Raw genomic sequence first — 24485 nt, forward strand, 5'->3', positions numbered from 1 at the left:
TCTCCTTAAACAGTTGGTGTAGGGTTGTGTGTGATCTCGGATCAGAAACTCTGGGTTTGGCTCATTTTCTTATTTCTTCAACTATATTAGGTGTTTGACCTTTTAAAAACTTCAGTTGTGAAAAGCTTTAAGGATCTTCAGCTCCGCCAAGGCTCAAAATTTCTTCAGAGTCTTGTCCCCCAGCGAGCGTGTGTTTCAGCCATGATCTTAGACGTGGTAAAGAATAGGTGAGTTGCTGAGCCGTATTCCAGAAGGGCTTGAGGAGTCTGGGTAGAAGGTGCAGTGTGGACCCATGCTTAGGGACCCTCGAAGACTGACAACTGTAGCTAATGACTTTGTAAGATTAAAGTTTCCCTCACTTCAAATTGGTAAAAGAAAACATTTCTATATTGAAGGAAATAAAAGCCTTCCATCTTGGGCCCTAATTTCCTATTTACCTGCCGTATAACAAGAATATTAAGCATTGTCTTTCCTCTTTCCTTGACACTACAACTGTTAGCCTAAGTCTTTATCAACGTGTTGTTATGTGAGTAAAAATACCAAGTTAGCTTGGCAGTGGTCTCCCACACCTTTAACAAAATCAGGTTGATGGCTACACCTTTAATCCCAGTACTCAGGAGGCAGAGGCAGTCAGAACTCTGTGAGTTCGAGGCTAGCCTGGTCTACAGATTGAGTTTCAGGTCAACCAAGGGGGTAGTGGTGGAGAAAATACTGTTATTTTTATTTGACCATTGAAATCTGGGACAGAGGTCAGAAGTTAATTATTGATTGACTTGACTTAGCAATTTTAGACAAATCTATTTTGGGGGGGAGAGGTGTTTCAAGACAGGGTTAGCCTTGGCTGTCCTGGACTCTCTTTGTAGACCAGGCTGGCCTCAAACTCACAACGATCCACCTGCCTCTGCCTCCTGAGTGCTGGGATTAAAGGAGTGTGCCACCATGCCCAGCAACAAATCTATTTAAAATGCTAAGGAAAATATCAGTGACCATCATGGGTATTTTGTTTTATTAATTTCAGGATAAAGATGAATTGTTCTAATAATCTTCATCATGCCATACTTTTGTCTATGGATTAGATATAAGGTTTTACATTCCAAGCCATAATTTCAGGTCAGTCTCTTTCATGTGCTGGACTCTGACTCAGATTTCTATATGAACTCAGCACGTCAGGCAGAGTAGAGAGACGAGTCCTCGCTTCAGAGTGTTCTATCTGCTAAACAGGCTCTGCAATGTCTGTCTGCCCTGCATCTGGATAGAGTTTGTTTGCTGGGCCTGTTGGAGACAGAGGCTACTATGCAGCCCCGGCTGACCTTGAGCTTCTGCCAGTCCTGCCTCTGCTTTTCCATGCAGGCTTTGCCACCACACCCAGCTCTATCCAGCTTTCCTTTTCCCCAAAGTCAATGGTGTCTCTCAGGTGTTCTCCCAACAGAATCTCTGCAACTTAGGTCAAAGACTCAGGCAGCGCATGACCAAGAAGTGGGAGCTCTGCCCATCTTCTGGAAGTCCCTACCAGCCACAGGATCTAGAATTGTCTACATTTACAATCTAGCGAAGTAGGCTCTTGCTATCAGATCAGGCCAGGCCTCTGCAGGGAAACATGTAGCTGACACCATTATAATCTCCTTAAATAATGTGCTGGTTGGTTATACATGGTTTCTTCAATCTGTTAATTAACCTCAAAATAACATATATATTACATGATTGACTTTTGGGTACCCCAACTTGTATTTTGGTAGTATTTTATTTTATTTAGACTTCTGTCTGCTGATTAGCATGGAGAGAGGCCCTGGATAGAGGCATTTCTGCTCTACCATGATATACCCCCTAAACACCCTTTGTTCTAGAAAGCTGTGCTCTCAGAGCAGGAGGCCCCATGGGGAAAATAAGATGGAACAAAGTTAAAATGTATTTGGTTTTGCACTCTAAGCACTACTGTGGTTTATGTTGTTCACATAAAGTTCTATAATAGCTCCTGGACCTTACCTTGAGCATCAAGCTTAAGTACTATCTTAGAAAGGGCATTTCAAAACTGATGAATTCTGTGGAAGGGACAAAATGTGTAAACACTGGCAAGAACCATGTAAAAAAAACTCTTCAGGCATACTGACTTATGCTTGTGACTTAAGCCAGAAGGGAGCAAATGAGGTAACAGACTCAACAGGATTGTGCCTTACACGATTTGCCATGTTTAGTAGTTTAACTGGCTGTGGTTCCCTGTTGTGTTTTGAAATGTAAAGCATTAATGTACAAAAAAAAAATTGATAAGCCAGTAAAAGTTTCAGTTTATAACTTGCCCGCTTGGCAAATGTGGGCTCTCCTCCATGATAACCAGTGGAGGGCCACAGCCCTGGTCTCCGTGATGAGGAACTCGGACAGCACTTAGCTGTCCCTGCTCCCTGCTCCTTTCCCTCCTCTTTTTCTTTCTTTTGTGCAGAGCTGGAGATGAAACTCAGAGCTTTGTGCATGCTGGGCAAGGCGTGCCCTGGGCCACACCCCAGCCCTGTCCTCCTGTTGCCTCCTTGTTAGAGCTAACGCTACTTATTTGAACTTCATGATAAGTTTCACTATCTCTTCATTCGCCTGTTTTCTGAGCTACATACCTTTCTCTTGGGGAAAAAAATGCCCTGAACATGTAACTTTTGTAGTAATTCTTTCTGATACTGCTTGTGGATGATAAACTTTGAAGTTTTTGATAACTGAAATTTTTATTTTGCTCTCCTAGTTGAAGAATTGTTTCACCAAGTATAAAATTCTAAGTCCATGATGACTTTTCATTATCTCTTTCATCTAGAACTGCTGGTGGAAAGTGGTGATTGTCTGATTTTTGTGTTACCGTAGATAGCCTATTTTTTGTTTTTTGTTTTTCTTCATAGAAACTTTTACAACTTTGTCTAATCTTTGCTGTTCTGAAATTTAACAGTTTATGTTTATGTAACTTTCCTTTTTCATGCTACCTGTGACTTAGGGTTGTACTCTTTATAGTGAGTATCTTTCCCAAACACTGGGATAATCTGGTTTTGTGTGACTGGGGAGGTGGCTCTGTTGGTAAAGTGTTTGCCTTGGAAGCCCAAGGCCCTGAATTCAGTCTGTATTGTGCATGTGAAAAGCCAGGCATTATGATATGTGCCTGTGAGCCCCGTGCTGGCGAGGTGGAGATGCGAGAGCCCGGGCCTTGCTGGCCAGCCAGTCTAGCTGAATCCAGAAGTTCAGGTTGAGTGAATGACTGCCTCTGGGTGGTACAAAAAAAGTTTTAAAATAATAAAGCTAATAAGAGGAGAAGTTGAGGATGAATGTGATCAAAATACATTTTATGAAACTCTCAAAGAGATAAGAGGTTTTTGATTGACCAGAAAACCAGCCTCTTATTTCTCACAGTTTATAGATTATGTGTGTATATGTACCATTTATATAGTTATATGTATACACATGTCATATACATATATAGGTTATATTATACATTACACATACCTACTTTATATATACATTGTTCCGTGTGTGTGTGTGTGTGTGTGTGTGTACAGGGTCTGATGTATCCCAGGCTGACCTTGGAACTTATATAGCAAGGATGACTTTGACCTTATGATCTCCCAGCCTCTGCTTCCCAAATGCTGGGATACAGGTATGTGTCACCATGCCTGGTTTTATGCAGTGCTGGGGATTGAACCGAGAACTTCCTGCATGCTTGGCAAGCACGCTATCAACTGAGCTACATCCTCAGCTCTGTATGCATAGATACTAGTGTGGGAAGAATGGAACATATACTTGGTTTACCTTGATCCTTTCTCTCCAGAGTGGATGTTGTTAAATCTGTGAAAATACACAGCTGTCCGCTTTGTTCTTTAGTGCTGTGTTGTACTTTGCCTGTGTTTTAATAGGTAGATATAGTGATATAAAAAACCAATCTAAGCTTATCCCTTCCACTGTAAAGGGTGACATCAAGTGGTAATCACCAAGGGTCTATTGCTTACAAAGCTATTTGTACTTAGCTCATGCTGTTAAAACCACGTCATTCATCCATCTGTGCTGCAAATACTTACCGAGTGCTTTGTGCTTAGGCTGCATGGGTAAAACCCTGAGCATCTGTCTCAGCCTAGAGAGACGGCCAGCTGCGTAAGTGTGCACACAGCGCTGTGTGGGAGGGAGAACTGAAGAACAACTGATAATGAAATCTTGAGTGGAGATTGAAAAATGATCATTGCACTAAAATGCTATATATTTCTTTTACATATTTTTGTTTGTTTTTGTTTTTGTTTTTGAGACCGGGTTTCTCTGTGTATCCTTGGCTGTCCTGGACTCGCTTTGTAGACCAGGCTGGCCTCGAACTCACAGTGATCTGCCTGCTTCTGCCTCCCAAGTGCTGGGATTAAAGGCGTGCGCCACCACCGCCCCCGCAGTTTCCATTTTTTAAAAAAGGTGTTTTAGATGCTTTTATTTTTGACTGAGGATTGAATCCAGGGCCTTGTACATGCTAGATAAGCATTCTACCACTAAGCCACACCCTAGCCCATCATGTCTGGACTCTCCTTAGTAGGTACTCTATCTGCCCTTGCAAGCCTCTGGCCTACATTTCCGTGACTGCATAAGAATCCTGTCAAATATCAGTGTATGCAAAGGAAGATCTGCGTTAAGAAATGAACAAATGGCATTGAGTATGAGGATGGGTATTTACTACGATTCTTAACTACGCTTTGCTTCCTTGCAGTGTTCACAGTTGGGATCATGTAACTCAAGGTCTGATAGAACTTGGTTTCATCTTAATGGATTCATATGGGCCAAAGAAGATTCTTGATGGGAAAGCTATTGAAGTTGGCTCTACTCTTTCTAAAATGACAAACCAGCATGCATGTAAACTGGGAGCTGATATCTTGTTGGAAACCTTTAAAGTAAGTGAACTGGCTAGTTTTACATCAACTTGACACAAGCTAAAATCATCAGAGAGAAGGGAGCCTCAGTTGAGAAATGCCTCCGTAAGATCAGGCTGTAGGCCAGCCTATGGGGCATTTTCTCATTAGTGATAGTGAGCGCCCAGCCCACTGTGGGTGGTGCCATCCCTGGGCTGATGGTCCTGGGTTCCTGCCCTGCTTGAGCTCCTGCCCTGACTTCCTGTGATGATGAGCTGTGATGTGGAGGCAGAAGCAGAATAAACCCTTTCTTTTCCAAGTTGCTCTGGTTGTGATGTTTCATCACAGCAACAGCAATCCTAACTAAGTAAGAGTCTCATTTGACTGCCGTCTCCAAATTGTACCTAAACAGTATAAATAGAGCAAGATGTTGTCTGGGAGTTTGGCAGATAAGGAAGTCTGACAATTGGCAGAGTGTATGTGACAGCTTGGGATGGTTTTGAAATATTACAGATCTAGGTTGATGAATACACTCTCATTTTTCTTTCCTTTTTATTTGTGTTGGGAGAGGGAAAGGTATATCCCACAAATGTGAGTGAGTAAAAACACTTGTCCTTATGTGCGCATGTGTGTAGAGGCCAGAGCAGAATGTTGGGCATCTTCCTCTATAGTTACTGCCTTGAGACAGGATTTTCCACTGAACCTTAAGTTTAAATGGAAGGTAGCTTTCTTTCCTTCTAGCTTTTTGTCTCTGACAAGGACATGGGAGAAACACATTAGAAAGGGGGAATTATTTTGGCTCCTAACTTCAGCTGTTTCAGTCTGTGCTTGACTGGCTCAATGCTTTGGGCCTAGGTGGATCATTCCTGGCAGCAGGAGCAGGCCGGGGGAGGCCACTTACCTGACAGCGGCTGGACCGTGGAGATACATAGACACAGAGTGCACCAAAGAGTCAAAGAAACAAATGGGGCCGGGGGTAGGGGAGACAGACAGATAGACAGACAGACAGACAGACAGACACCAGGTCAAGCTCGTACTAGCTGGTTTGTTCCTTCTTTCTGTCTTTTCCCATCCGGCCCATAGCCTACTGCTTATTTCTGTCCAGGTTCAGGGTGGTCTGTCTTTCCTCAAGTGCTGTCCCACGTGCCAGTAGCGCCAGAAGTATTCCATACTAATCTAACAAAATCAGGTTGACGACCACGACTTTAATCCCAGCATCCCAGCGCTCAGGAAGCAAAACCAGGCAGATCTCCGTGAGCTCTTTGCAAATTCAAGGCCAGCCTGGTCTACATAGTGAGATCCAGGACAGCCAGAGCTACATACCAAACCAAACCAAAATTAAGTTGACAGTGAAGAAGAACCATAGTGTTCCCGAAGAGGTCGTTCAGCATGTAAGAGCTGTTTTCAGCATCCCATGGTGGCTGCAGCCCTCTGTAATCCTAGTTACAGGGTGTCCAGTGCACTCTCCGGGCCTCCTTGGGAACCAGGCATGCCCATGGTGCACATACATGTGCATGCAGACAAAACACTCACGCGCATGAAAATAAGTGAATCGTTCAAAAGGAAATATGGCTAACAACATAGGATATGCTTTTGTCTTAAATCTATATTTTTTAAAAGCAAGATCCATTTGATTTCAGAAGTGTGAGTCTGAAAAACTCAGAAGGTCAGCTGGGTGTGGTGGCACACACCAGGCAGAGGCGGGTGGATCTCTGAGTTTGAAGTTAGCCTGTCCTACAAAGCTAGTCTAGGACAGCCTTGACTACACAGAGAAACTGTGTCTCAAAAAAATTACACTGTCAAGGTAATCAAATTCACGTAAAAAGTTCTGATAAAATACAAGTTAAATTTCAGAGCCCCACCCCCTCATGCTCTGCATCTTGGAGCTGAGAAAACATCGGATAAGATCTTGTCTCTGAAACTTTCCACGGGCTTTGACATTTTATGTTTTGGAAGAAAAGTTATGGGTTCTGTTAGAAGCTTGGCTGTTGACTGTACTGGATGCCTCACGTGAAAGTAGTCTGTGTACTTTTAGGCTAATACAGTAAGTATTTCCCACACCTAACCCATCATTTGGGCGAGAATGAGGAGAGTCGTGATTCGGTTTTCTAGATGATCATATTATATCCTGATTTGTCTGAAAAGTTGAGTTTTATACATATTCAAATTATGGTTGTTCTGCCTAACATGCATGGATGCTCTAGCAAGCTGAAATTCACTCAGGCATGCTTTGTTAACTTTATTATTCTTAGATCCACGAGATGATCAGACAAGAAATTCTGGAGCAAGTCCTCAATAGAGTTGTTACTCGGACGTCTTCTCCCATCAATCATTTCTTAGGTATTTAACTTAAAAAAGATGGACTTCTTAAACAAAAAAGATGGACTTTTTAAGAATGTTTCCTGTTAAATGTTACAGTGATTCAGGCCTGGGGTCAGGAGGTTGGGGCATCTATGAGTTCAAGAGATGGCTCAGTGCTTAAACCGTTTGCCATGTTGGACTAGAGTTTGAGTTCAGGACCTTAGAACCCGCATAAGTGCCAGGTCAGCAGGGTAGCCTGTTTGTAATTTCAGCCCCAAGAAGTGAAGACGGAATTCCCCGGGCGGGCTGGCATAACTAGCCACAGTGATGGGCCGGGGGGTGACTGGGAGACCTTGCCTTGGTGAATCAGGTGAATCAATGCCAGTCTCCATATGCACGCACACACACACACACAAACATCCACCCACACATGCATATACACTCATGCACACCACACGCATATACACGTGTGCGCACATACAGGAGAAGTGGGAAAAAGAAAATAACAAAACTTAATAGTGACATAAGACAGTGTATAGGTATCTTCTAATGTGTGAATCCACTGCCTTTTTCTTACCCACCAATTTTACTAAGAAACACTCTGCCGTTTGACCTGTTACAGCTTCTCCGAGACTTGAAGTCCTCAGAACTGTAACTGTTTGTTTCTTATCATGCTTATGACCAGTCTCCTCCTCCCCTTTTTTGATTGGTAACTTCTGTTTAACCTTTTAAATTTTAGAGTTTTGTAAGGTTCAATAATTAATATTATGTCTTACAACATTATGATGTCTACTCGATATAATCTCCACATTTAATGAGAATTTAGTGATTTTTTAACATGTGTATACACTGTGAAGCTATTACCGTAGTCACTGTAGGCTGGAGAAATGAACCTGAGCAGCATAACTAGATACGCTGTACACCTATTAGAATGCACAAGATTAAAAAGAATGAGTATGCCAGGCACGTGCCTTTCATCCCAGGATTTGAGAGGCTGAGGCAGGAGGATCTCTGTGAATTCAAGAAACAGGCTTATAAAGGCTACATACTCAGACCCTGACTCCAAAAAGAGAGAATGACCACACCAAATGTTGGGGATAGTGTCAAATAACTAAAAGCTGTTGGAAAAAGGTAGAGGGTATTTTTTTTTTAAGTATGTAAAATAGGTAATGTTAAAAAATAAAATAGACTCCATCAAATTATAAAATTTTCTTTCTGTGTGCTATTACTACAAAATCTGATGTCAAACCTAAGGTTGGGTGAAAATGTATGTAAAGCTCACCACTGGGTCCTTCCTGCATCAGCTAGAGGCTCCTGGAACTCTGTAGACAAGGCTAGCCTTGAGCGTAGATCCGCCTGCCTCTGCCTCCTGAGCACTAGATTACCTGTGCTCACCAACCACCACCCAGCTCAAAGTCATTTTTTAACTCTTTTTTTGTTTTGTTTTGTTTTGTTTTTCAAGACAGGATTTCTCTGTATAACAGTCCTGGCTGTCCTGGAATCACTTTGTAGACCAGGCTGGCCTAGAACTCACAGAGATCACCTGCCTTTGCCTCCCAAGTGCTGGGATTAGAGGCATGCGACACGACCGCCTGGTTCAAAGTTGCCTTTTAACTACTTTTTTCAAGTGTCATCTTTTACTGGATTCTAACTCGACCATAGAACACACTTTGCATGAAATTACTTCTCATAGTTTTTCAGTCACAACTTGGTGGTTGGTTTCTGAGTTGACTTCTTCCTCCTGTAGCAATCCCCCCTCCCCCACCCCTGCATTTTACCACCAGATTAGCATTCTCACAATGTTAGTAACTGTGGCACTCTAGAATCAGTCTGTTCCTTTCTGACTTAGCACCTCTCACCATGTAATTCAGTGCTCTAGAGGCTGAGGCCGAAGGACTGCAAGTTTGAAGCCGGCCTGGCCTCAGCTTTTTATCCTGGTATTTCATGTGCCTGGCGCTTCGGCCCTAACCTACTTTACACCTCCTTTCTCCTACACTGGCTTTACAGTCCTGAGTCCTTTGTCCTGTCCACTGACCTCCCATCACTCTCCAATTCTGCGTCATTTTTATCTTTCTTAGACATTTGTGCAGTCAGCCATTCTGGGTTTCTGTATTCTTAAATAGTACTAATACATCAGAACTTCAAATAACTCTTTCTCTTGGTCTTCTCAAATGCTTACAATGACCCCTTGTCTGTTTCCTATTTAAATTCTCTTTACTATTTGTCTCTTTTGAGATATTTTTGCTTGTGTTCTGACTAAATTACTAAAATCTTTGAAAGAATATGCTTTATATATCCCTGATAGGACCATATGTCTTCCAAAAATAAAAATCATTTTCTTAGAGATATGAAGACATGTGACATGTGCAATCAATGTAATGAGTTTTCTTTCTTTTTTTTTTTTTTTTTTTAGCCATTTTACTTTTGTTGTTTTGTATTATCAAAATATGGTAAATGATACAAAAATGATTTTAAAAGTATCCTGGTAACACTGAGGAAAATTACGTATGACCAGTAGAAATTTATATTTTAAGAAAAAAAAACAAAACACTTGATATTTCTTTCCTCATAAGATTTTAGCTACTTCCTTATCTTTACTTTGTAGTTTATGTGCGGTGAGTAATTATAGACTCTGTTTCCAGACTTGCTTTCTGATATCATCACATATGCACCGTTGATTCTTCAGAGTGGTTCTAAAGTCACAGAGACGTTTGACTATTTGTCCTTCCTGCCCCTTCAGACTGTGCAAGGGCTGCTCAAGGCCGTGCAGGTAAGTCAGCTGACAGGCCAGCTAGCTGCCCAAGCCTGACCTTTTTAACTGTCTAGTTGGGAGAGTCTGGCACACCTTTTATAAAAATGGACGTTGGAACTCGTGTTTTCCTGGAGTCTAATGCAGTTTCATATTGAGAGCCACTGCTTCCCAAGTGCCCCTCTTTATAGCTGCTTTCCTTCAGCTCATTTTCAGGTTAGTCAAGTACTTGAAAGAGTCTTGGGAAATTTGTGAGCACAGTGGGTTCACGAGGGCATTTAAATTACATTTGTGTGTGTGTGTGTGTGTGTGTATGTGTGTGTGTGTGTGTGTGTGTCTGTTTGATTTTTGAAATAAGATCTCACTCTATAGCCCAGGCTAGCCTGGAGCCCATTGTGTAGTCAAGGCAGACTTCAAATTGTTGCAGCCTTCCTGTACTAGTCCTCTGAGCCACTGAGACTACCGGCCTGCGTCACTGTGCCCTATAGGAACAACTTTGAAGTCGCTGTTTCAGAGTATACTGTTGTCTTTATGATTAAACATAATCAGCATCAACCATATATATATATAAAGCACATATAAAACATACATTAAAACCATATATAGAGAGAACAGACCCAAAGCACACAGAACTCTAATGGCGTTGATGGGAAGACGCTAAGCTAATGTGAGATGACCCGCTCTGTTCTTCAGCCACTTCTCAAAGTCAGCATGTCCATGAGAGACTCCCTGATCCTCGTCTTGCGGAAAGCTATGTTTGCCAGGTATGTCGCATTCCTTGAGGCCACAGGGCACCATCCCTTCTAATGTAAGTTATCTCTGCTACCTCACGCTTGCCTCTGCTGACCGCAGTCATGCGGATCCCTAACTCAGTGCGTATCTCTCGGCAGGTGAGGCGTTATTCCGAGGGTTTTATGTGCTTTCCAGTTAGTCTTCAGGCAACCTCGGGAGGTGTAAATTAGTACAATTCTCATTTCACATAAGGACAATTAGGCTTAGATCAGACAGCATGTGACAGTGGGAATAGTCTTCCATGAGTGTTGGTGACCTCCAGGACCCTGCTCTTCCTCCCTGTAGGGACTTTCACTAAAGGCTTGAAAACATGAGCTGACCACCGTGCCCGGGGGAGAGGAGTATCTCACGTCAGTAGGCAGCAGCACTGTGGCCCAGTCGCTAGTGAATATTGAGGGGCCTGTGTTCTCCTTGGAGCCCATCCAGGGCCACCTGACCCCTCTTCCTTTATTATTTAGCATATTATACAAGCTGGAGATGATTAACACTGTCTCCTAGAAATGTAGTGCAGCGATGTGTGGAAGGCATTTGATTCTTTGAGGGTAGACTACCCGGTTATCAAGTTAGTGACACACACATGTCCAGAGGAACGAGCAGCAAGTAGCTGCTGTTTATTACTCCTCACCCAAAAGCATGCCTGCTCAACAGGATTACATGTCATGCCGTCTGTAACATGCATCGATCACTGAGTTGAGGCAGCGGCTGTCATTTTTCTGGATGGAAGCTTTACATGGCATCATGTGCTGTGCTCCTGTGTGAGCAAAGGACGCTGTGGAAGAACATACTCATTCAGACACAACAAAACCCAGCAATTCCCTTTGCTGTTCAGTACGAAGATTCAGGTTCCAGCCCAGTTTGTAGCCTCTCAGGAGTCTTCTGATTGCCCTGCAGTCTTGCAAGCAGAGGAAAAAGTGCAGCTAGTCACAAGGTTCAACAGATAATGTAAACACTCCGCTGGGATCCCACACTGTTAGGTGCTCCAAGCACCTGGGGCCTGTTTTGATCGTGAATTCAGTTAGACCTGGATTGTGCCCAAACATAGTCTCCATGTTCCTTCCGTATGAAGCTGGCTCGTTTTGTTGTGTTTTTCAATGTGTATTCCTGCACTGCTAACATCTTCTCTGTCCTCCTGAGCTAGCCAACTGGATGCCCGGAAGTCTGCAGTTGCTGGGTTCTTGCTGCTCTTAAAAAACTTTAAAGTCTTAGGCAGCCTGTCATCCTCTCAGTGCAGCCAGTCCATCGGGGTCACTCAGGTAAGGGTCACTCTCACTGACTGTTGCTTCAACACCAGTAACATGGGAACCGTCTCTTTCATTCCTCCATGTTCTGAGACAGGCTGGCCCTGAGCTCACAGTAATCCTCATGCCTCAGGCATCCGGGTGCTGGAATTGTACGTGCCAGGACTGTCTCTCCATCCTGTCCTTATCAGCTGTGGTGTACTCTGTGGTAGGTAGACAGCAGCCTTCCAGTACCTGCTGGACTAGACACTTGATTGACACGTGACTAGTCCAAATTGAGTTGTGCTGTACATATATAATTCAGGCCTATTTTCAAGATTTAGAGTGAAATTAAAAAAAATAATAACATCAATCATTTTATATTGAATTACATACATGTTGACAGTTTGATTATGTTGGGTTAAATAAAATACTAACTTATCGGCCGGGCGTAGTGGCGCACGCCTTTAATCCCAGCACTTGGGAGGCAGAGGTAGGCGGATCGATGTGAGTTCGAGGCCAGCCTAGTCTACAAAGCGAGTACAGGACAGCCAAGGCTACACAGAGAAGCCCTGTCTCGAAAAACAAAACAAAACAAAACAAAACAAAAAATTAACTTATCTACTTCATTTTGCTTTTTAGTATAGCTATGTAAATTTACTTTTAAAGATTTTATTTATATGTCAGTTTTTGCCTGCCTGTTTGTGTGTGCACAACTAACCAGGACTATCTACCTCTGAAGCTCTTTCTTTGGAGTGTAAGAGCTCGTCTTCTTTTTTAATGGAAGTCTTAGGTATTTAATGAAATCATGTATAATGTGACGACTGGATCACCAGGGCCTGGGGAGGCAGTTGCCTTCCTGAATAGCTGGTTCGAGGGAGCAGGAGTTAATCATTTCAAGACAAAATGCATGACATGGGACTCGTGGTGGTGGTGACCACGTCAGCACCCACCCTGTGGTTTCAGCTCAGGGAGAGCCTGGCCTAGTGTGTTTCCCTAACGAACAGTCCATCCTCCTTAACCGGAACTACCGTCACAAGGCTGGATGCAAGCCACCACCCTCCCTTTCAGGTGCACGTGGACGTTCACAGCCGGTACAATTCTGTTGCCAATGAGACTTTCTGCCTTGAGATCATAGACAGTTTGAAAAGATGCTTAGGGCAGCAGGCTGACATCCGGCTCATGCTTTATGAGGTAAGTCAGGAAGGTGGAAGACATGTGCCGATCCCCCATCCCCCAGAAAACCCCTGTTGACTTTTCCTGCATCTGAAGCATAGTAGATGTGGTTTTATGCAGTTAGAGTCAGTAGGTAATAATCGTGAGTCCAGAAGTTAAGTTGTGAAATTGTAAATAATTAATATGTCTTAACCATTTTATTTTAATTTGAAGTATTTCGATATACTGCTAATTTTACCAGTCTGGATTTAACACCAAATTTGTCGTTTGTGAGTTCTGTCCCTCATACACAACATGCCCTTACCTCATTGCCTCAGATTTCAAGTTTTTGTGTGCCTTGACTAGATAAAGACTTCCAAGAGCTGCATGTGGTAGCACACGCCTTCAGTCCCGGTCCTGGTCAGGCACTTTTCTGTTCCATGCTAACACCATGCCTCAGACAACTTCTAGGAAGAAGCGTGTAATTGGGGCCTACCGCTCCAGAGCGAGCAACAACTGCCCCCATCCGTCATGGCCCACAAACTGGAGGCAGAGAGCACTTGGAGAAGGGGGGTGCTCTGAAACCATAAAGCCCATCTCTAGACACACATAACACATAATCCTTCCCAACACTTCTACCAACTGGGGACCAAGTATTCACACATGATCCTGTAGGGGTCATGCTCACTGAAGCCACAACACAGAGGCAGCTGGATCTGTGAGCTCCAGGCCAGCCAGAACTATAGGGGGTGGTGGGGAAGCAAGAAATGTTTAAGATACGTGAGTATAGACATCACTGAGAGAGTTCAAGGTTCAGCTCTCCCCCTTACCGTGGTCTTATCTGGGATTGTCAGACATTAAAGAGTTGCCTTCCTTAAATCTCTAATCTCTCCAATACACTTAGCTTAGTAAGAAGGCAGCTCGCCCACCAGCACACCCTCCCTCCCTCCCTCCCTCCCTCCCTCCCTCCCTCTGTACTTGTTTTTTTAGGTACAGCTCAGATTCAGCCACATAATGACAGAATAGGTAGCCATAAGCAGTAAGTAAATTAAATACATAGCTCAGCCAGTCCAAACAATGCCCAACGCTTGTGCACGATGCACTGCTATTTCTTGTATTTGAGGTATTCGGGTTGTCCAGCGTTCAGTGTAGATGTTTCCTGAAAGAATGGAGAGTATCTGGTTCTCTCAACAAGGAGGATAGGTCAGAGTTATTTCAGAAAACAGCTTTTCCCCCCCTCCTCCAACAGGAGCTCATGTGGCCCATGTTGGCCTTAAACTCTCTATGCAGCTGATGACCTTGAATTCCTGAAGTTCTTGCCTCTGCCTCCCAAGTGGTAGGATCACAAGGGAGTGCTGTCACACCTGGCACTCACTTGACATCCTAGAACAGTATTTACTGAGCAATAGAAGTTGGTAGATACTGGACTTTTCAGGTTTATAATAGAAAATAGGTAGAATTTTTTTAAATTGTCTTAGGCTAGGAAGGTGGCTGGGAGAGTAAATGGCTTGTTTCTGAGGTGTGAAAACAGGAGAGTTCGGGGCTGACTGGCCAGTCCAGGTTCCCTGAGCAATTCTGTCTCAAACACTAAGGTAGAGAGAGCAAGGAAGATGCCCCAGTACTGACCTTTGGCCTACATATGTACACAGGCACACGCACATTTGTTTAGTAGCATTGCTAATTCTACTGTTCATATATACATATTTATGTAAATTTTACATGGGCTTGTTATAACTTTATGTTGTAATATTTGCTCATTTCATTAAATTTTCTTTGGCAACATGATTTTTAAAGCCAAATGAAATTTTGGATACATTGTGTAGTAATCTAACTATACAGTTCTTGGCATGCCTTTGCAAACACTCATTCATTCTTTTTCTCCCTCTCTCCCTCTCCCCTTCCATCCCTCCCTCCCTCCTTCTCTCTCTCTCTCTCTCTCTCTCTCTCTCTCTCTCTCTCTCTCTCTGTTTCTATTGCTCTTGATATTAGTCTTAATCTTGGTCTTGGATATCAGATGAAGCCAGGATCTTCTTCATGCTACCAGGGACCCACACCTCTATCCCCTAATTTTTTTCAGGTTTATTTTTAATTGTCTGCGCTCGAGCATGTGTGTGTGTGTGTGTGTGTTGGTTTGTGCACCTGAGTACAGGTGTCTGAAGAAGGCTCCCTGGATCTCCCTGGAGCTGGAGTTCTACTGTTGGACCTGGGAATGGACTTAGGTCCTCTGCAAGAGCAGAAGTGCTCTTAATCACTGAGCTATTCACTGGAGGGAGCTGGGCATAATGGCCAGCACTGGGAAGACTGAGGTGGATGGGCCATAAAGCTTCAAGGCTTTGGCGCAAATGCACGCATGCACACACGTGCACACAGGCACACTCCATCCTAGAAAAGGGATCTATGAAGCTTAAGATGGAACAGAATGAATGCTTTCCCTTATGAGGAATGGAGGTGTTTGTTCTTAGTACTGTATGCACTGTCATGGCTGAGATGCTATCCGATACAACAGCAGGGAAAAGAGTCAAAGGCATACAGATTAAACAGGGAAAACTAAAGCTGTGCTGATTTATGCAGTGTTACCCAAATGATCTATTAAAAGTGGTTAGTAAGATAGATATCAGTGTGAGCTGTGAGGATGTCAATAGCAATGTGAAGGCTTATTATAATTACACATCCCAATATGGAATAGCTAGAAACTAAAATACAGTCTTTAAAGCAAATCGAAAGGAAACACTTAAACCTCCAAATGTTATGAGAGAAGTTAAAGAATAAAGTAAAAAAGATAAGACATGCTTACAGGCTACTCAGTATCAGTGGTACTTTAAATCTCACATCTGTAGGTGCAGTGCAACCCTAACAGAAGCTCAGAATGCTGTTTTAATGTGTGGGGGTTGGGGTGGGAGTAGGGAATAGTAAGAAAATCTAAGCGGCTGGAGAATGGCTCAGCAATTAAAGAGCGCTTAGCTCTTGCAGAGGACCTGAGGTTCCCAGCCCTATTTAGTGGCTCATAGGTGCCTCTTATTTTAGCTCCAGGAACTGCCCTCTTCTGGCCTCCACAGGCGCCCACACATATGTGGCACAACCTCCACCCTTCAGTTCCATCCTGCACACAAGCAATAGATTTAAAAAGAACTGAGAGTAGGGCTGGAGAGATGGCTCAGAGGTTAAGAGCACTGTCAGCTCTTCCAGAGGTCCTGAGTTCAATTCCCAGCAACCACACGGTGGCTCACAACCATCTATACTGGGGTCTGATGCCCTCTTCTAGCCTGCAGGTGTACATGCAGGTAGAGCACTGTATACATAATAAATAAATAAATAAATCTTAAAAAAAAAATGGCCGGGCAGTGGTGGCCCACACCTTTAATCCCAGCACTTAGGGGTCAGAGGCAGGCAGATCGCTGTGAGTTCAAGGCTAGCCTGGTCTACAAAGTGAGTCCAGGACAGCCAAGGCTATACAGAGAAACCCTGTCTCAAAAAACAAAACAACAACAACAACAACAACAACAACAACAACAAAAGAACTGAGAGTAGGGTAAAAAAGAGTGAGCTGTCTCCGTGTCACTCCTAGGGCTTCTATGACGTTCTTCGACGGAACTCTCAGCTGGCTAATGCGATCATGCAGACGCTCTTCTCCCAGGTAAAATATATTTTTATGGATTATCTAAGGAAATCGGAGGAGGAGTGGGGATGTGGGTGATGCTTTCTAGACTTTTGTAAATATAAAATAAGTCACAGCTAGAATGCTAGCACGTTGTAGACATGCCATGGGCTGCCATGCTGCTCAGGTTGTTTTGTTTGAATTGTCACTTACCAGCTACCGTATTGTTATTGTCTAACTTTTCCTTGAGTTCTCAGTCTTCTCCTTAAGTCAGAAGGACACTGTGAACCATTTCAGTTTCATCTTCTGTATTTATGACCATTTGAGGCATGGTCTCATATAGTCCAGGCTGCACTCAAGTGCATTATGTAGTCGAAGCTGTCTTGAACTTCTGATTTTAACTCCCAAGTGCTGCGGTTTCAAATATGCACCATCATTTCAGGCTTGGAGCTTCCTGTTTTTTAAAAAAAAGGTTTTGTTTGTTTGGTTCTTTCAGGTAGGGTCTCACTATATATTCTTGGCTATCCTAGAATTCAATATATATATATAGTCCGGGCTGGCCTTGAGCTCACAGACAACCCTTCTGTCTCTGCCTTCCAAGTACTGGGATTAAAGGAGTGTGCCACCATACTCAGCTCTAAATGTGTTTTAAATTAATGAAACATTTCAGAGGACCATCAAGATGAGAGGTGTTCAGATGGAGACATCAGAAATAAATAAATAAATTCTCAACATTCATTCATTAAGCATTATCAAAATCATTTTTTAACCAGCTATGTTTATTTTCCATTGGGAGGGCTCAGGTAGGCCTCCAGTCCATCACTTTCCTGCAAATAGATATGAACTGATACAGCCTTAAACACCCCTGCCCTCCCCATTGCTTCATGGTGATTCTGAAAAGGCTCCATTTGAAATTAAGGCCTTGGAAGGTCTTCGCTATCTGAAAAGCTTCTCACGGGGTCTGGCATGATCCTCTGTAAAATGTGTACCCTGAGAGCTAAAGCGTATCTTTCAAGCATCTTCATACTGTTAACAAGAATGAAAAACCATGTGTGAGCCAGGCGTGGTGGCACACACCTGTAATCCCAGCACTCTAGGAGGCAGAGTCAGTCAGATCTCCATGAGTTCGAGGCCAGCCTGGTCTACAAAGTGAGTCTAGGACAGCCAAGACTACACAGAGAATTCCTGACTCAGAAAAAAACAAAACAAAACCCTAAATCAAGAAAACTTGTGAAGGCATAGAGCAATACTTTCCAACATAAGCTAATGCATGGACCAGTGACATTCTTCAGGGTTCAGAAGTGAAAAGGACAGAAGAAACAGCCAACATCTTTTTTAGGTTTTGCTGTGTGCCAAGTAATGTGTGAGGTCCTTTATTTACTGTGATGGTTAATAATTATGTTGCTTTAATTTTATCAGTAGACTAGGTTTTCAAGTGAGAACCCAAGATTTGGATAATTATTGAAGTCAGTCATAAGAGATAGTACTGTTTTAGCCTGCAGATGTCTGTACTCTTATTCTTTTTGTTTAGTTGGTGTTTTTTTTTTTTTCTCCGCAAGACAGGGTTTCTCTGTGTAGCCTTGGCTGTCCTGGACTTGCTTTGTAGACCAGGCTGGCCTCAAACTCACAGTGATCCGCCTGCCTCTGCCTCCCCAGGTGTTGGGATTACACGCCCTGCTTTATACTCTTACTATTGGGTTTTTTGGTTTTTGTTTTGTTTTGTTTTGAGACAAGATTTCTCTGTGTAGTCTTGGCTGTCCTGGAACTAGCTCTGTAGACCAGGACCAGGCTTGCCTTGAACTCACAGAGATCTGCCTGTCTCTGTCTTCCGAGTGCTGGGATTAAACCATCACTGCCCGGCTATACTCTTAATCTTTTTTTTTTTTTTTAAGATTTCCTTATTATGTATACAGTGTTCTGTCTGCAAGCACAACTGCATACCAGAAGGAGGCAGATGGTTGTGAGCCACCATGTGGTTGCTGAGAATTGAACTCAAGACCTTTAGAAGAGGAGCCAGTGCTCTTAACCTCTGAGCCATCTCTCCAGCCCTAATAAATATTTTTAACATATACTTTTATATTATTATACATATATAAGATAAACTACATAGAGCAAGAAGAATATACTCTTATTAAAAATTAGAATGTTGCTGGGCGTGGTGGCACACGCCTTTAATCCTAGCACTTGGGAGGCAGAGGCAGGTGGATCGCTGTGAGTTTGATGCCAGCCTTGTGTACAAAGCGAGTCCAAGACAGCCAAGGCTACACAGAGAAACCCTGCCTCAAAATACCAACAAAATTAGAATCTTTTATTCGTTGACAGCTTCATACGTGTATATAATATATCTTGATCACATCTGCACACCCCCATTTCCCTGAGCACCCCCCAACACATCCTTCCCACCTTCATGTCTTCCTCTTTCTTTTTGTAACCCACCGAGTGCACTGACACCGATTTGCAGCCTGTTTGCTTCATCGGACTTTCCTGAAAATGCCGATTGCCTTTGCAGGTTTAGGGGCTGCTATGAAGGCAGTAAAAGTAGAATTAGAAAGTTACCTTGATCTGCCACCACACTGTGAAAGGATGCAGGTGGGCCAAGCAGTACGCATTTGTTCCGTCATTCTTTGGGAAACGTGTCTTCAAAGGCTAAGTGCCATCAGCTTGAACAGTTCAAAACTCAAATAGTCACGAGTCACGATTTTTCTGTCTGACTATCCACAGTTAAAACAGTTCTATGAGCCAGAACCTGATCTGCTACCTCCTCTGAAACTAGGAGCTTGTGTTCTGACCCAAGGAAGTCAGACCTTTCTACAAGAGCCGCTGGTAAGACTCGTTACCCCCTGCAGTGGTAAGGTTGATCTACAGACGGTCCCGTTCTCCCTGAAGTTTTTCTAGTTCTTTTAAGGAATTTTTACTCACAGCTTTTCCATGTCTGTTATTTGTGACCCATTTTTAGATTTATTTGTTGTATTTTATGTGTGTGAGTATGTGCCTGGTGCCTAGAGGCCAGGAGAGAGCATTGAATCCCCTGGAACTGGAGTTACAACCAGTTGTGAACCCCAGTGTGGTTGCTGAAACTGGGACCCAGATCCTCTACAAGAGCAGCAAGTGCCCCTGCTCAGCCATCTGTCCAGACTCTGCTTTGGGTCTCTTGGTCTGTTAATACTTCACCAATCCTGACAACCACCTTTTGCTAAGGGGTGCAGAGGAGTCAGTAAAGCTGATGTTTCCTTAGGCCGCAGGCAGTGTTCACTCTGGTGCGCTCTAGAGGAGCCTGGGCAATTCCCTGTCCTTACCTAGGTTCATAAAGGTGGGACGGGATGGCAAAAAGTGAGGTGCCCACAGGTGACTTAGAACTCAGGGCGATAAAGAGGAGATAGCCATGGTTTTGTGTTGATTCCAAGTGTGGGATGGGGAGCAGACTAGTGAGAGAGCAGGTTGCTTCTCTACTTAGAAGTCGAACCACTTCGTTGGGGAGCTTGGATGTTGCCAGCTGAAAACATCCTAGTAGAGACTCTGAGAGGAGATATATATATGAGCCCAAAACAAGAGGCTTAGAGAGGACTTGGGATTGTTGTGACTGTTCATCAACACTTCAGGAGACCTCCTAGAGAGAACTGCTCCAGGGAAGGCTTCAAGGCTTTGGGCTCCGGCCGTGGCTCTGGGCCTCCGCTGCTGTTCCAGGTTCCAGCAGCAACTTTGGTTGAATTGTAGGTTTGCTGAGGTCCTGCTGACTATGCCAGGAGAATTGTTCCTCGGAACTGATATCCTTAAGGTTTCATTATTGTGTTCTTTAATCTCCTTTTCCTATTGTTTGGGTCAGTCGGGTTGTAAGGGAGGTACGCTGTTAGTGAGTTCATAATAAAATATAATTTGTTAAGAAAATTGAGTCTACAGGGCAAGGCCGGGAAGAGGATGCGCTGTCCTGTTGGCCTTCATTAGTATAGCTCCAGTACCATGAGATGGTCCGAGCTTCGACCTAAGGTGCTGTGTTTGGTCCCAAAGATTCCCTCAGCATTAGCCCCCGCCTTTAGACTGGCTTTCAGGGCTTGGGAGCTGGAGGCCATTTAACTTGATAGAGGAGCTCTACCAACGTTGATATCCACCAGGGGAGCACATGTGGAGTTCAGTCTGAAGCGTTAGCTCTTCATGGGGCCAGTGCGTGGGAAGGACTTAAGAAATGCCTCCATTAGCTCGCTTTCTAGCTTTGCTCCCTCAGATGGGCCTGCTGTGCGGTGCCAGCAATCAACACGAGTCTCATACCAGTTTGATACATTATCATGGTTTGTTTTCTTCTGCAGGATCATCTGCTGTCCTGCATTCAGCACTGCTTGGCCTGGTATAAGAGCAGAGTGATCCCCCTGCGCCAGGGAGATGAAGGAGAGGAGGAGGAGGAGGAGTTGTACCATGAGCTGGATGACATGCTGGAGTCCATGACTGTCAGGATGATTAAGAGTGGGCTAGAAGACTTTGAGCTGGTAACTGCTAAGTCCGCGGACATAAGGGCCGATGGGGGCTTTAGTAGCGTGTTCATTTGTATTTGTCTCTTAGGATAAATCAGCAGATTTTTCTCAGAGCACTAATGTCGGCATCAAGAATAATATCTGTGCATGTCTCATCATGGGAGTGTGTGAAGTCCTAATAGAATATAATTTCTCCATAAGTAATTTCAGGTAAGGCTGACTATGACCCTTCAAAGAGTTTTACTTTTTGCTGGTTTTCTTTAGCATTACGTTAGACACGAAAGACCAAAGACAATAATATTATGTCTTTCTCTCTCTCTCTCTCTCTCTCTCTCTCTCTCTCTCTCTCTCTCTCTCTCTCTCTTTTTTGAGATAGGGTCCCATTACATAGCCCTGGCAGGCCTAGAACTCTCCATGTTGACCAGGCTGGCCTTGAACTCCCAGCAGTCCACCTGCCTCTGCCTCCCAAGTGCTGGGATTAAAGACGTGTGCTACCAAACCCAGCTAATACTATCTCTTAATAAGTCCAAACTATGTTCTGCCGACCAGGCTGTGAATTTTGTCTCCCTGCAAGCTTTTATTTACTCATAGTTCCCAGGCCCTGAATTCAAGTACTACTGACTAATGTAAAACTGTATTAATGGTAATACTGGGTTTCCGTGGTCTTCTTTAGCTGTAACCATTGAGGGAAAAGGAAAAAAGGCTCACACAGATCGCTGTGACTTGGGAGCACTAGGCTGCGTCTGGACTAGGACATTTGAAGATGTGTTGTGAGCTGGGTGTGGTGGCGCACGCCTTTAATCCCAGCACTTGGGAGGCAGAGGCAGGCGGATCGCTGTGAGTTCGAGGCCAGCCTGGTCTACAAAGCGAGTCTAGGATAGCCAAGGCTACACAGAGAAACCCTGTCTCGAAAAACCAAAAAAAAAAAAAAGAAGATGTGTTGTGATCTCCTTACTGTCTGTGACACCAAACCATGAGGTACTGATCTTGTCTCCTTCCTTTTCCGCAGCAAGAGTAAGTCTGAGGAGATCCTGAGCCTGTTTATGTGTTACAAGAAGTTCTCTGACATCCTAACTGAAAAGGCTGGTAAAGGCAAAACTAAAATGGCCAGTAAGGCCCACGATAGCCTCTTGTCCATGAAATTTGTATCTGATCTTCTCACTGCTCTTTTCAGGTAAGATGTACCTGTGTCGTAAAGAGGACGTGTGCCCAGTCTTCTATGTTGCCTGGCTTCAATTCACAATTCTTGCTGTATTATATATACAATAGGAAATATGTTAGGAGGTTGTAATTTTCTTAACATGAAAGTTGCATAACCCAAGGTAGGCATTTTAAAGAAGGAGAGTGTACCTAAAAATTATTATTATTATTATTTGTCGTTGTTGTTTCTTTTGTTTTGTTTTCTCAAGACAGGATTTCTCTGTGTAGCCTTGGCTGTCCTAGTCTTACTTTGTAAACCAGGCTGTCCTTGAACTCACAGAAACCTGCCTGCCTCTGCCTCCCAAAGGCTGGGTTTAAGGGCGTGTGCCACCATGCCTGACTGTACCTCAAAATTATTAAAGCAAATGAGAAGCCATGGACTAATGAATAAGAAGGATGAATTTTAGTGTTATAAGAAAATCTTAAGTAGCATTTCCACAAAGGCTGAAAGGGGATGAAAGGAGAAAAGTGAACTAAGTAGTAATGGGACAATCAGAAATCTAAAAGACCTGGCTGGAGAGGTTGCTCAGAGCAATGGCTGCTCTTCCAAAGGTCCTGAGTTCAATTCCCAGCAACCACATAGTGGCTTACAACCATCTATGATGAGATCTGGTGTGCAGGTGTACTTGCAGGCAAAACATTGTATACATAATAAATTAAAAACAAAAGACTAAGGCCGATGCTTTGATTTCCTTAAAGTTGAGGGATTAATGAGGAGAGGAAGGAACCGAGGAAACAGCAGGCAGAATGAGTTAGAGCAGCTGCAGCAGTGACTCAGACTGTGCCATCTGCAGAGTCTCCTATTCAAAGCTTACTGGGTGCTACTGTCCTGAAGGCTCTAGAAAGCCTAATTTCAGACCCTAGCAGCAGGAGGGAAGCCTCTACCCTTACCTTGTATGTGGCCCTGGGGATTGAACACAAGCCTTGAGTGTGGTGGGCAGGCCCCCACCACTCAGCTGTATCCCCATCCCCATTTTTCTTTTCCTTTTGGACAGGGTCATGCTCAGTTGCCTAGCCAGGTCTGGAACTTGTAATCCTCCTGTTTCAACCTCTCCGTGTCTGGGTTTACAGACCACAGCACAGCCTCAGCGCCTTCCTTCTTTTCTTACCCTCTTCCTAGAGATAGCATCCAGAGTCACGAAGAAAGCCTGTCTGTGCTGCGGTCCAGCAGCGATTTTATGCACTACGCAGTGAACGTAGCACTGCAGAAGGTACAGCAGCTTACACGGAGAGGACACATGAGTGGTCCTGACGGCCAGAATCCAGACAAGATCTTCCAGAACCTCTGTGACATAACTCGGTAAGCCACTCTCCCCGTCAGGCTGCTTGCTGGCTTGTGTGTTGTCAGTTCTCCAAGAGGAGATTGGCGACGGTACCTCTGGGCATGTGTTAGGAGAGTAGTTTCACAGGCAGTCTTCTCATTGTTCTGTGTGGGTTCTTTGTCTCATATAAAATCTTACTACATTCCCAGGAAGGAAAAGGATACTATCACGTAGTGATTGCATTGTGCATAAAGTGAGCATGGCCATCCTAAATGTAACCTGACAACAGATTAAAAATGCTTAATAGCAAGTGAATATAATAAATAAATAGCCCAGGGAGACAACTCAGCAGTTAAGAGTGTGTACTGCTCTTGTAGAGCTCAGTCCCTCACACCTTTACCAGGCGGTTCACAGTACAGGGAGCTGATGTCCTTTTCTGAACCCAGAAGACACTTGCACTCATCCATCTTGACTGAGCTGGCAGCTGTAGAACACTCAGCACCAGCTCCCAACTATTCTTTTCATGAGCACACAGTTCTTTGATCAGAGTGTACTAAGGGGCCCTTGGTACTCAGCCTCAGGAGGAGGAAGTGGCCAAATAAGGGAATGGGCCTTAGAGGCCAGCTTTAGGAATGGAATCCAACAGTTTTTAGCAAGGCAGAGGGAAGGCCTTCCAGAAGGCCTGCCAGTGCTATGTTCACCATGGTCAGGCAGTCCCTTCAATAATAATAATCATAATTAATAATTTATACAATTACAAAGTTTAGAGGCTGACTAGTAGCACAGTGGGTAAAGTCACTTGTCACCAAACCTCAAGACATGAGCTTGGTCCCTGTACCCAATTCCTTCAAGTTGTCCTCCTATTTCCACACACCAGTACTGGTACAATGCATGTTCATACGCATGCATA

General features: G+C 43.8%; 1 protein-coding gene across 3 annotated transcripts in view; it reads left to right on the forward strand.

Moving 5' to 3' along the window:
- FANCI (FA complementation group I) overlaps positions 1-24485 on the forward strand; it is a 60128-nt gene that overhangs the window by 19859 nt on the left and 15784 nt on the right. For all 3 annotated transcript variants that reach the window (XR_014777518.1, XM_084773592.1, XM_084773591.1), the window contains 13 exons: positions 91-227; positions 4703-4883; positions 7094-7181; positions 9785-9912; positions 10585-10655; positions 11822-11936; positions 12972-13094; positions 16621-16689; positions 19372-19473; positions 20952-21128; positions 21202-21323; positions 22123-22287; positions 23434-23613. Coding sequence is in view for 2 of the 3 variants with exons in the window: in XM_084773592.1 (XP_084629718.1) it covers positions 91-227; positions 4703-4883; positions 7094-7181; positions 9785-9912; positions 10585-10655; positions 11822-11936; positions 12972-13094; positions 16621-16689; positions 19372-19473; positions 20952-21128; positions 21202-21323; positions 22123-22287; positions 23434-23613 (1658 nt within the window). In the remaining variant the exon portion in view is untranslated. The remainder of the gene's footprint in view (positions 1-90; positions 228-4702; positions 4884-7093; positions 7182-9784; positions 9913-10584; positions 10656-11821; positions 11937-12971; positions 13095-16620; positions 16690-19371; positions 19474-20951; positions 21129-21201; positions 21324-22122; positions 22288-23433; positions 23614-24485) is intronic.

The sequence above is a fragment of the Acomys minous genome (assembly GCF_964271855.1).
Source record: "Acomys minous genome assembly, chromosome: 2".
NCBI lineage: Eukaryota > Metazoa > Chordata > Mammalia > Rodentia > Muridae > Acomys > Acomys minous.